Genomic DNA, 13,245 nt, shown 5'->3' on the forward strand with positions numbered 1-13,245 from the left:
GCAGAGGCTACCGTTCACTGTGGTGCGCAGGCTTCTCATTGCGGTGGCTTCTCTTGTTGCAGAGCACGGGCTCTAGGCATGTGGGCTTCAGTAGTTGTGGCACACGGGCTCAGTAGTTGTGGCTCGCAGGCTCTAGAGCGCAGGCTCAGTAGTTGTGGCTCACGGGCTTAGTTTCTCCGCGGCATGTGGGATCTTCCCGGACCAGGGCTTGAACCCGTGTCCCCTGCATTGGCAGGTGGATTCTTAACCACTGCACCACCAAGGAAGCCCCCATCCTTCACTTTAGACTGATGGGAATGGGCACTGCGTGCGCCTGATGAGACTTTACACATTCTCATTAATAAAGGCCTTTAACGTTGAAATGAATCTTGGCTGTGAGATGGGATACGCACTTCTCTTTCACTCACTTATGGGTACTGTCCTCAAGGCAAAGATTCTCACTAACACGAATGAGACTGAGGCAGTTGAAATAAGAAAATGTACCTTCCAGACACCTCAAAACCATAAAAATATCTCAATCCAGGCCTTTCTGATAAATGTTGGGATAATATGCCAAACTATAATTTCATGACGAATGAGGCAAATTATTGGAACACATCGGATAAGAGATGAAAAAGCAAAGCTCCAGACTCCAAGCACTGCTCCAGGGTCATTACCTTAACATTCAGCCCTGACCGTGTGCACGCCTGCGTTTGTTTTTCCTGCATGTTATCATCTTGGGATGAATGTCTGAAGGGACACGTTCTGGCCATGACTTCAGAACCGCTTAAAACAATCTTGCCCTTCATCCCAGGAAAGGTTAATGCCATACAATGGCACTGTGGGAAGGAAGGAGATGACATATACTAGAAAAAAAGAATCCTAGTCTTTTAGTCAGAGCAATATTACAAATAAAAATGGACACAGGTTGTGTTAAATGGAATTTGGCCCCTTCATTGGTCTATACTTTGAGACCTAAGGTTGACCGTCTCAGTAATGAGGGATATTCCAAAACATGGGTTCAGCCTCACACGCAATGTGATCGTATGAGAAAACCAGTGGGCAAGGAGATGCCTCTTGGATCAACGAGGCCAGGGAATGACCAGTGTGGAGCCCCAGGTGAAAGTGTGTGAACATGCACAAGGGTGGAGAAATAGAGTTAAATAACGGGGAAGCAAAATGAAGAGGATGGATTTTTAAAAATATTTATCTATTTATTTACTTATTTATTTGGCTGTGCCAGGTCTTAGTCGTGGCACGAGGGATCTTCATTGTGGCATGTGAGATCTTTAGCTGTGGCATGCAGGATCTAGTTCCCCGAACAAGGATCGAAACTGGGCCCCCTGCATTGGGAGCACGGAGTCTTAACCCCTGGACCACCAGGGACGTCCCAAGAGGATGGATTTTGATTTTAGCAAATCACTTGAAAAAGGATTCTTTATAAGGCTATGAAATGGAATTGGCATTATCTGAAATGAATGATGGACAGGAACACTGATCTAAAGGGTCTCCAGAAGGGCAGGGGGGTGACTCGGTAAGCAGCCAACAGGGAAAGTTGCATCTGGGGAGAACTATTATCCAACAAATTTTAGGCGTGCACCAAAAAATTGACAAGTTGGAGTGGGCAGCCATAGTTCAATAAAATTTTGACAAGTCTGGAAAAATGGGCACCTAGTATTTAGTGTGTGATATCCTGCCGGGCATAGCACAAGGTCACTGACTACAGGGGAACTGAAAAACACGTTAAGTCATGATCAAATGATTCCAGTTGAGTCTAATAAGGGAATTAGGAGGCTGCGCGGGCTGGCAGCGTCCTACTTGGCTTCTCTGAAGACAGAGATAGCGTACGGCAGCTTTCCTGAGGGAGTCACTCCTTGGGCTACGTGGTGCAAAAAGGTAACGGCAGCCTTTTAAAGGGCCTGCTCAAATCCCATTTAGAACACTGTGCACAGCAGCACTTAGCCATTAAAAATAGGCATCCGAGCATTTGGGAAGCGTGGAGGGGGACGCAGCGCTCGCAGGAGGAGAGGGCCGGGCAAGGGCAGCCTTTGAGAGCTGAGCACGTTAAGATGTGAGAAGAGGTGATTTAATCAAGGTTTATGAGTATCTGATGGGCTCACACAAAGAAGCCAGGGCAAGACCTATTCACGCCGTGAGGATAAAGGATGCTACAGACTGTTAATTAAGGCCATGGTGTAGGGGAAGTCGGTAGGCAGGAGCTTTTCTTTGCAGGGTCACCGCTAAGCGGCGTACATGAAGATGAGGCAGAGGTAAGGAAGCAGGGAGGACAGGGGACAGGCCTTGTTAGAGCCCCGTGATGGGGACTTCGCAGGGCCCCGCCTCCACCTCCCCTTCCTCTCCACGCACGGTTCCCATCTCCGACTTCCTGGCACCCCCGTGGAAGCTGCTTCTGCCCCAGTGTCTGAGGGCGAAGCAGCCCAGCAGGTGGAGGGAAGGAGCGGCCCCTTCTAGACATCGTCAGAGGGGGTGGGCGAGAGCTGCAGGGGCTGTGACAGGCGTGTGCACGCGTACGTGGGACACCGCAGGGCACAGGTGCTCTGAGGGGAAGATTGCGGAAAAGTCCTTTTTGTAACACATTTGTTATGTGACTTTCAAATGCTGGTTGGTTCAGAAAGGAACAGATAAATTACAGGGACTCCATTCTTTTTCCAAAGTGATAAATCCGTCAACCCATCCATTTATTTCTCTCTCTTTCACACACACTAACAGACACACTCACACACAAAGGCACACACATTCACAGGCACACACTCACATGCACGCACACACACAGTCACCAGGGGTGAATTTATTCTCTCCATCACCAGTGGTTTGCACTGGAGCGCCAAGGGGAAAACAAAGGATGAAACAGAGGTAGAATCCAAGCCAGCCTGGCTCCAGACCCTCAGTGGCACTGCTGTCCTGTGACAGCTGTCGGCCTGGGTGTCACAGCGGCTGACTGCTCGGCAGCCACCACGTGTCCCCAAATGGCTCCAAGTGAGCCTGTCCGCAGGCAGCCAGAGACACGGCTGGTGAGGCCTTGGCTGCTATGGCGTCTGCCTGAGTGGCTGCCACAATTCCCACTGGGGCCACCAGCACCTCCTCTGTCCTGGCCCTTGATGGGGTGAGAATAGATTGAGGGAAGTGGAGAGAAAGGATCCAGAGGGTTTCTTTGAACCTGGAGAGGAACTTGACCTTGAGGTCATGTCTGTCTTGCAGAAGACAGAGCGGCTGGTTAACGGTCAGCCCTCCCAGCCTGGAGGAAGGTACCCCCAGACACAACAGATGGAAACGCACCCAGATTTGAACAAGAGATGTTACTGGTGCTGCCGAGGTCAGGGAAACAATCGGTAATCATATCTCGGCCAAAATCAGCTAAACCATTCACCCTGCCTGCTTGGAAAGAGCCTTGCCAGTTGGTCTGACAACAGACAGGGCGAGCAGTGCTGGGCCAAGAGTCAGCACGGGCCCTGGCAGCATTTCGTGGCACTTGAAAAGAACGTGGCCGCAGCTGCTCGTGCACTAACAGGCATCCGGGAGGGACGGACGGGGCCTGGCAGCGCCCTGGGTACCACACTAGAACATGGTCAGCCACCATCCCCCTGTCCCCTTTCTTACAGATGTCAGTTGGCACGTCCTAATAGCCAGTGTTGTCCCATTTTGCCATACCAAATATTCACTCCCAGCAAATCAAATTCACTTTTAAACTTATTACTGTCCTCAGTTAACAGCTGTGCCCAGACCAGTGGTCTCGAGCTCACAAAGTCTGTCTCTTTCAGCATCTCTTCTCAGGAAAAACAAACTGAATTTGGTCAAATGTGAAAATATTTTCTTTTCAGAGAAGACTCAATACATAGCTCCCATAAAAATGTTCTTTGACGAACAACTGATTCCCCTCTAACTCAAATATTTTGTGTAAGATTGAGAGCCACAATAAAATCCTACCCACAAGCTGAGGAACAAATGAATTCACTTTCTAAATACTTGTAATTTTCTTTATTTTAAATAAATGTTGGAGTCATGTCTACAAAGACCTGAGGAGGGGAAGCCTATGATTAAGGAATTTGATACTTTATCAAAATGTAGTTTATAATGGGAAACATATAGGAAGATATCCTCACACATAAAAGGTTTCAAAAGTTAAGTACTCTTTCTTGGGCTTCCCTGGTGGCGCAGTGGTTGGGAGTCCACCTGCCGATGCAGGGGACACGGGTTCATGCCCCGGTCCGGGAAGATCCCACATGCCGCGGAGTGGCTGGGCCCATGAGCCATGGCCGCTGAGCCTGCGCGTCCGGAGCCTGTGCTCCACAACGGGAGAGGCCACAATAGTGAGAGGCCCGTGTACAGCAAAAAAAAAAAAAAAAAAAGTTAAGTACTCTTTCTGGGAAAAAATAAAAATCCGTGCATGATAAAAATGCTTAGCAAGCCAGTAATAAAAAGAAACTTCCTTATCCTGATAAAGGGTGTCTACAAAAATATGTATGGCAAACATCACACACTTAATATTGAACGAATTCCCTTTAAAATTAAGAATGAGGCCAGGGTGTCATCCCTCACTACTTCTATCCCAAACTTTACCACAAATCTTAGCCAGTGAAGTAAGACAGGAAAAAGAAATAAAAGTTACAAAGATTTAAAAAGAAGAAACAAACAAAACCGTCATTATTTGCAGATGACATAATTTTTTTGTGTGGAAAATCTAAAAGAATCTACAGGTAAATTATCTGAATGAATGAGGGAGTTTAGCAAAGTTGCAGAATCCAGAACCATAAAAAAGCACATTTCTATACACTATATAGAAGCAATCAGTAAGAAAATGATATTTACCACAGCAATAAAAATATAAAGAACTTTGGATCATATCAAACAAAAATTAAGCAAGCCATTGACGGAGAAAATGATAAATCTTTACTGAAAGATATTAAACAGACCCACATAGATCAAGATCTACACAGTTGACCCTTGAACAATCGTGGTTTGAACTGCGTGGGTCCACTTACAAATTTTTTTCAGTAGTAAATACTATAGTACTACACGATCCATGCTTGGTTGATTGGCCCTTAGCTGAATCCGAGGATGTGGAACCACAGGCACAGAGGGCAGAAGGTGAGTTATACTCAGACTTTCGACTTTTGACTATATTGACACTGTAGTTCAAGGGTTAACTAGTATGTTATGAGACTAAAATTAATATCAAAGATGTCAACTCTTATGTAATTGATCTAAGGTTTAATGCATTTCCTATCAAATCCAGTGGGGCTTTTCACGGAGCGGCACAAGGTTACTGTAAAACTATTAGAAGAGCAAAGGGACAAAAATATCCAAGACATCGGGAAAAAGACAGATGATTTTAAAATGAAGAATATCTGTTAATTGACACCATAAAGAAAGTGAAAAGACAAGCCTCAGAATGCAAGAAGACGTACGAAGGAAACGTAAACAACCAAGTTTGTATCCAGAATATACGAACAATTCCTGTGAGTTAGTAAGAGAAGACGACCCCCGCCCCCCAAAAAGGGACAAACGTCATAAACAGGCATTTCCCCAGAAACTACCATGAATGGCCCACAAACAAATGAAAAGGCACTGAACCACATTAGAAATCAGGAAAGGGGGGGCTTCCCTGGTGGCGCAGTGGTTGAGAGTCCGCCTGCTAATGCAGGGGACACAGGTTCGTGCCCCGGTCTGGGAGGATCCGCGTGAGCCTGCACGTCCAGAGCCTCTGCTCCGCAGCGGGAGAGGCCACAACAGTGAGAGGCCCGCGTACCACACAAAAAAACAAATAAATAAATCAGGAAAGAGAACACTGAAACCCTGGGTAGACACCTTTCCACACCACCAGGGTGGCCAAATGTTCAAGCTGAACGGTGCCGAGGACTGCCAGGGCTGCGGAGGGCTCTCATGGCTGGCTGGAGGGAGGGTAACAGACACCACTACCGTGGGGAACATTTGGGCGTCACCTAGTACACCCGAGAGAAATTCCTGCACAGGTGTGCCCACGATGCCAATGGCACCAAACTGGAACAATATGAACATCAATCGACAGGAAAATGGACGGATGAGCTGTGACACAGTTATCTTACACACGGAATACCACACAGCAGGGAAAACACACAAACTCCAGCTACACGCATTGCCATGAGCAGGCTCGCAAACAGGGCCCCAAACGGAGTGCTGACTTGCTCCATTTGGGGATCTAGAGCCCCCAGTCTAACCAACCTGCTGGAGCAGAATTCCTTCCCAACGTCTTAGGCAAACGGTCGCCCCCTCTGCTTGAGCATGTGCCGTGAGGAGGCGGCTGGGGTCACAGACAGCCTGTCCGTGGTGCTGGAACTCCCCCCAGGACCAGATACCTCCATCCTGCCCCCAAATCGACCTCTTACGTTTCTGACCACTGCTCTTAGCAGCCTGTGTCTCAAGAGAGACTTGAATATCATCTGTGGCGTGGAGGCCATGCACGGATGCGTCTGGGACCCAGGCCTGCACGTGGCCGTGCAGCCACTTGTGGACACACCAAGAGCCTGTGCTCTTCTCCGTGGGCCTCTCCAGTGCTGGTGGGTCTGATACTCTTCACTGTTGAGAAGCTCTAGCTTCTCCCAGGGGTTCCCGTGTACTTCCTGGTGCATCACAAAACCCCTCCCTCATTCACAAGACATCCATGGCTTGTGTCTGCATTCCCCCCACCCCATAACCCCCGGGAAAGGGCAACGCCCAGCTCACCTGTAGAGGTCTGGGACCAGCCCATCCTTGTATCGAGCGCACAGGTTGTTGAGGACTTGCTCGTGCTGGCCGAACAGGCGGATGTAGTTGGAGGCAGGGAAAGGCACTTTGGAAAGGCACGTGATGGTTTCCACCATCTTGTACTTGTTGGTGTGGATTCGGAAGTAAGTCCCGTTCTTCACGTTACCTGTTACTATTTCTGAACCCTGGCGGAGGAGTGCATCAGAAAAACAACGTTAGAAACATTTCTGGACTTTGGGAACTTTATCACAGCAATTTATTTTTCAAATATAATGGACGGATTAGAGCTTATTGCCTGTTGCAAATCACAGTAGTAGATATTGACCAAACTCGACTGAAGATAAGTGCGTGTCAGAAACCATGTGTTTGAATTTGATGACTGAAAGTTCCTCAGGGTATTTGACACTGTGATTATATCGCTCCATGTTTCTAAATTAGTTGCTAGGTTACGGTCAATTCTCCGTTATTCAATACCTGGCACAGCCAGTAGGTGGAACTGGGTCTATTCTCTCCTGCGCGGTGTCATAAGACTGTTAACTTTAATTTTTTCACAGCACCATTTTGAGAAAAACCTCCTAGTCAAAGGTGTGCAAAAGGAATTTCAGTTTTTAAAGTTCTACTCGAACAAAGGAAAGAAGGAAAAAGGTGAATCCCTGACAGCTGGGTTTGCAGAGGTTCACCTGTTTGGTAGGGTCTGTTCCTGGGAAGAAGGTTCAAGTTCATGGAAAATATATAGACCGTTCTGTGGGCTACCTGTTAGTTTGTAAATTGTGAAAGGTGTAGATTCATGGCTTTATGTCCCCTAGAAACTGGCTGAACCACCATGTGAACCCAGATGACAAGGAAAGATGCCCCTCTACCCCAGTCATGACCACTTTTTCTATTTCAGCCCCTGATGGCCACTGACTGACCAGCCAGAGACATGCTTCCCACTGGCTCCAGCAACAAACAGAACCTCCATGGACAAACCTGGGTTTGGCTGTGGTGGCTGAACCCACAGACTTTGCCTCTGGACTCTGAACTCAGTACACAGTAGCACTCAGTAAATCTCTCCTGAGTGCATATAGATTTAAGCTTTTGTTCTGAACTTGAATGTGGCATTTAGAAATCCAGGGCAAGTTGAACTGCACTGATCCCAAACATTTACTGAGTCCCGGACATCCCCTGGGGACTTTATCTAAACAAGGACACACGGATTAACTGGATTTTTAAGTAAATTGAAGCAACTGGTGGGTGTTTGTGTATCACATGACTAAGCCCTGAGGAGGAACCAGCCAACTACAAAGGCACAAGGTGAGAAATACAGGAGGGATGCCAGGTAAGTCCTGGGCCAGCCCCAAGGATATGCACGAGATTGGGGGACAGAACAAACACAGCTTAGGATGGGGGTGGGGGACAGCGCCCCAGGGAGGTGCACGAGGTCCAGCATCATAGAGATGGATGCATACAGACAGGAAATCTACCTCCATAGCAAAGTGTTTAAAAAAACACCGAGTAAGGTATTATCTAACGCAACAATGGTATATGCACACATCTGGATGCAATGCATCCAACAGAAATTATTGGTGAGTTATTTCATAACAGGAAAATATGTTCCCAGTACATTTTATACTATAGAAGTATAGTATAAAAATTTATAATGTTTTATAATTTGTAGAGAATCATTCTATTTTCATAAAAATAAGCGGTATCATTTATTTGTTTCTGTGTCAATATTTTAACAAAATGTTAATGGAAGGGGCTAAGACTAAAGCTGCTGGTGCCAAACTCAAATGGTTTTTAAAGTCTTGTATTTATTCTTAGAGATGCTCGCAACGGGCGCGTTCCTCACTTTCATAGCTCTGCGTGTATTTAATTCAGAAATAGAGTTTGCTATGATGAGCCACCAAGTAAAGTTGACCCTGGGGAGGCCTCTTCGCAGTCAGGGGTGCCTTGGTGAAGTTGAATGAGTGTCTGGGGGAGGGGCTGCTCCCTGGCCTTGCTGGTAGGGCGGCTGGGGGTCCAGGAGAGGGGGCACTGGCCACAGCTCTAGCATACTTTTAGCACCAGGTTTCCCTGGCCTCAGTGGACAGCAGATCCCACAAGGTCGTGGACTCTCCTCTTCCTCTTTGAAATTTCTTTATGCTGAGTGATTAAGGAAGGGAACTCAGGCCTCAGAGGGGTACATCTCGGGATCCACCCACGTGGCTGACAATATTTTTGACTTGGCAAAGAGTTTCACTGAACATCCCACCCTCTGCTCACAAGCACTTGTATTTGGGGGCTGATTCAGTGGATTCTGAGCACCTCAACTCGAGGGCCACGGTGACTCCATGGCTGGTGTCTCAGCATCACATGCCCTCTGAGGTCACCCTGTTCTACAAGGGCTGTGTCGTCAGCATCGTTTCCAGTGATGTGTCATCGTGGGTCTGTTTATTTGGTGGAGGGAGTTGGCCTTACTTTTTAATTTAAAGGTTGAATTTAAAGGCACACGGAGGAAAGAAATGCCCAGTGGTGCAAAGACAGCACATCTTGACTCTGGAAGTGACCGTGACCATCGTTAATGAGATCTGGCTCTGCGATCACATAACCAGGGGGCCGTCCTAGGCATGCGGCATCAAAATAGTTTGCATTGACATGAAAGGCAAGTCGCCTACAGATGGGTTTCTCAGACACAAGTTACCCCTGTGGGGCTGGGCAGACTTATCTAAATTTCTGAGGTCATTCCTAGTCACTGTTGCTGACAGATGGGAAAATCCAGTGAAGTCCAGGACCCTTTCTGCTTATCCTTCCAGAAAATCACTCCACTAAACAAGGACTTAAGGCAGCTTCCAGCCCTGCCACCCGGTGAGGGATTCTGGGCTAACGACGATGATGATTTCATACACTTTCCAATTCTGTGGGATGTGGCTAGTTTCTTCCTTTAAGTATATGAATAAATTGTTAGGAGATTTGGGTGTTGAGTTTAAAATTTTGACAGAGTAACGGGTTCTGATGTGTTGTTTTTTTTGTCTCTTCCTTTTTCCCTGAATATAATTATCCTTTTGAGCTCCTTTATGATTTTGACAAAGATTGGAATATGGCTCTGGAATTCATGCCAAACGAAAGACCCAGGGGTAATCAGACTCGGCATGCAAGAAACCAGGTTCCCAGCTCCCACGATGAATACACAATTTTAAATTTAATGGTACCCAGGCAGAGTTTGTTGTGACAAATTTGTTTATTCCGTGGAGTATAAGCCAACAAAGCATGTGGACTGGAATCTGCGGATCAGTTCATTATGTAGACGACTTGGGGTCCCCTGTCTTCCTTTTGTCGGGTTACCTCATGAATTACTAAAGCATCTCCTTACTTACATATCCCGATGCGTGAGTGCTACACGAGTCTGATGAGATTCATCTGTACTACATTTGCTGTGAGAACAGTAATTTAGTTTCTCTAGCGAAATACTGCTCCGTGGGCTCCATTCTCCATCCACTGGCCATATTTAGGCGACTGCCTGACCATTTTGGCAACAATTTTACTTAATCAAATTAATTCCAAATCCGAAAGATTGCCATGGAACCATCCTACATTTTTTTTCTTGGTGAATAAAATGGGGAGAAAAAAATCTGTTTAGATCTTCTGTACTAATTAAAAAGGAGGCCCACCTGGCAAAATGGTTAATTACAGTCAGGGTTCCTGCTCAAATACTGTCACAGCACCAGCCAAAGAAGCTAGTCAAGTTCCATTCTTATGAAAACCCTCATTATCTAAAACTCCCTTTCGCTCCTCCTCTGACTTTATTCCGAGAAAGAACCAGTGGTTGATAAATAAATGACACTGCATGTCAGAAATCACACACTGTCCTTGAAGAATCTGGTTCAGTGTGAAACCAAGTCCAGTATTTCCTAGCTTTTGAACCCATTCCCACCGTGTACTGTCCGAATTCCTAACCCACAGAATCTGTGAGCGGAATCCAATGGCTGCTTCATGTCCCTAAGTTTTGTTACACAGCAGTACAGACTGGAGCACCATTCGCTACGGTCCTTTCTTTACTTGTAAGAACATTTTGCATCAGACTGTGGATACAGGACACACCTGAAAGAATCTGGGAAAGGCCCAAGGGAAGTAAGTTTTAAACACACAGCATCCATCCTTTCCTTGGAAGAACCAGGTTTCATTCTTTTTCTGGAACTATAATTAACAACATCTACCACTGACGGGTCACTGTTTTATTCCTTGAAGGCAGTGTTACTTTATATGGGATCCCTAATAACCCCCGAAATGCAGAGGAGTTGATAACCCGTCCAAAGTCCATGGGAAGTCGACGGAAGAGCTGGGATTCTGACTTCCCGAACAGACAGGGTGAGGGGCCAGGAGCCTGCGACATCCGGAGTCTGCTCCCCTTACGGAATTTTCCAGCAGCTTCTACTACATCTCATTGGCCGGGACCTGCCACATGGCTGACCTCATTCTCAAGGAAATCTGGGAGATGTGCTTATTTTACCTTAGTCAGATCATGAACCCTCAAAAAAATTCAGGATGAGAAAATGGGAGTGGAAGCAGGCAACCTCCAGTGTCTTCCTCACTGACGAAAAAGCAAACTTGAAGCACCAGAAAGGAAACCCCAGTTGACAACAAACACCAGTTGGGACCAACTGTCCGATAATCTTACCTGAGAAGCTCACCAACCGACCAACCATGTTGCGTCCTTTCTAGTTACCTTGAACACAGGGAACGCCCCTCCCAAGCCCCAAGCACACGCAGCTTCAGCTTCACCTCGCTGGCCCTTCCTGTGTCATCCAGGGAGGGCAGGAGGACAGGGGGGCCTGGACAGACATCCCAGACCCTAAGCAATTTACTATTGCCACAGAGGTGGTTATTTTAATTATCTATGGATTCATCACAGGCTACCTCAAAACTTAGTGGCTTAATGTCCTTCAGGAGGTGGATGGATAAACTGTGGTCCATCCAGACAGTGGAATACTATTCAGGGCTAAAAAGAAATGGGTTATCACGCCATGAAAAGACATGGAGGGAACTGAAATGCAAATTACTAAGTGAAGGAGCCAATCTGAAAAGGCCACATGCTGTATGATTCCAACTCTATGACATTCTGGAAAAGGCAAAAGTATGGAGACAGTGAAAATATCAGTGGTTACCAGGAGTTGCAGGGGAGGGAGGGAGGGATGAATAGGTGGAACAGAGGGATTTTTAGGGCAGTGACACTACTCTGCATGATACCGTAATAGTGGGTACATGTCATTACACATTCGTCCAAACCCACAGAATGTACAACACCAAGAGTGGACCGTAATGGAAACTGTGGGCTTTAGGTGATAATTATGTACCAATGTAGGTTCATCAATTGTAAAAAATGTACCACCCTGGTGGGGATGTTGACAATGGGGGAGGCTGTGCATGAACGGGGGCAGGGGGTATATGGGAAATCTCTGTACTTTCCTCTCACTTTTGATGTGAACCTAAAACTTCTCTAAAAAATAAATGGCTTAAAATGACAATACATTTTTATAACCTCAGTCTTTGGGAGTCAGAAATTGGGAATAGCTTATCTGGGGGATTCTGGCTCATGGTCTCCTGTACGTTTTAGTCAAGATGTTGGCCAGGGCTGCATCATCGGAAGGCTGGACTAGGGCTGGAGGACCACTTCCACGGTGGCTTCATCACACGACTGGCTGGCGCAGAAATCCTCAGTCCCTCTCCACGCGCACCTCCCGAAGGGCCACCTGGGTGACCTTACAATATGGCAGCAGTGACCCAGGAGGGTGCAAGTTGGAAGCTGTATTATCTTTCAGGACCTGGCCTTGGAAGTCACACACTGTCATTTCCACAATATTCTGCTGGCCACACTGGTCAGCCCTAGTCAGTGTGGGAGGGGACCATGCAAGGACATGAATACCAAGGGGTGGGAATCAGTGGGGGCCGTTTTGGGGGCCAAACTGCCACATGGCTCTCTGATGCGTGAACCAATACATTACACTAAAGACTGAATTAAGAATTTCACCCCTACCCCCATAAACAAAGTGTTATATTTGAAAGTAAAATGAAATTCAGGAATAATACTTACAAAATCAGACTGGGCCATTTGTACCTCCAATAGGGTTGGGATGGCAGGCTTGGCGATATGCAGATAATGGTACGACCCAGGGAGGATGCCTCCTGGTGGAAATGGCAAGTTTTCCACATTTTAATTCAGTCGGGTAACAACTGGGTAACAGGGCTTACATCTGTACCACAGGACAACCAGAGATGCCTGCCGTGGTGTATGCTACTCAAACTTTCCCACTCAAGTACCTCTATTAGCAAGGAACACCCTGCGATTTATTTTATTTAATAAAATCAACATGAATGTGCCGTTATAACCCATAATATAGCCACCAATGTTCCAAGATGTGCCAAGCTGATCCCGTGCATCCTGATTTCCCATAACTTGTGGCATTCTCATCTCTGCCTGCTAAAGCCAGCCAACACTTTGGTCTACAAATGTTGCCATGGTGTTCCCATTCTCCATCCTCCTCCACTATGTAACCAAAATACTAAGTA

General features: G+C 46.7%; 1 protein-coding gene across 1 annotated transcript in view; it reads right to left on the reverse strand.

Moving 5' to 3' along the window:
* Positions 1 to 13,245, reverse strand: part of CFAP61 (cilia and flagella associated protein 61) — a 252,242-nt gene that overhangs the window by 38,881 nt on the left and 200,116 nt on the right. Inside the window, exons 23-24 of the mRNA XM_060032942.1 lie at positions 12,770 to 12,861; positions 6,700 to 6,905 (exon numbers count right to left, since the gene is read on the reverse strand). Of these exons, the coding sequence (XP_059888925.1) occupies positions 6,700 to 6,905; positions 12,770 to 12,861 (298 nt within the window). The remainder of the gene's footprint in view (positions 1 to 6,699; positions 6,906 to 12,769; positions 12,862 to 13,245) is intronic.

Source organism: Delphinus delphis, chromosome 15 (genome assembly GCF_949987515.2).
Source record: "Delphinus delphis chromosome 15, mDelDel1.2, whole genome shotgun sequence".
Lineage (NCBI taxonomy): Eukaryota > Metazoa > Chordata > Mammalia > Artiodactyla > Delphinidae > Delphinus > Delphinus delphis.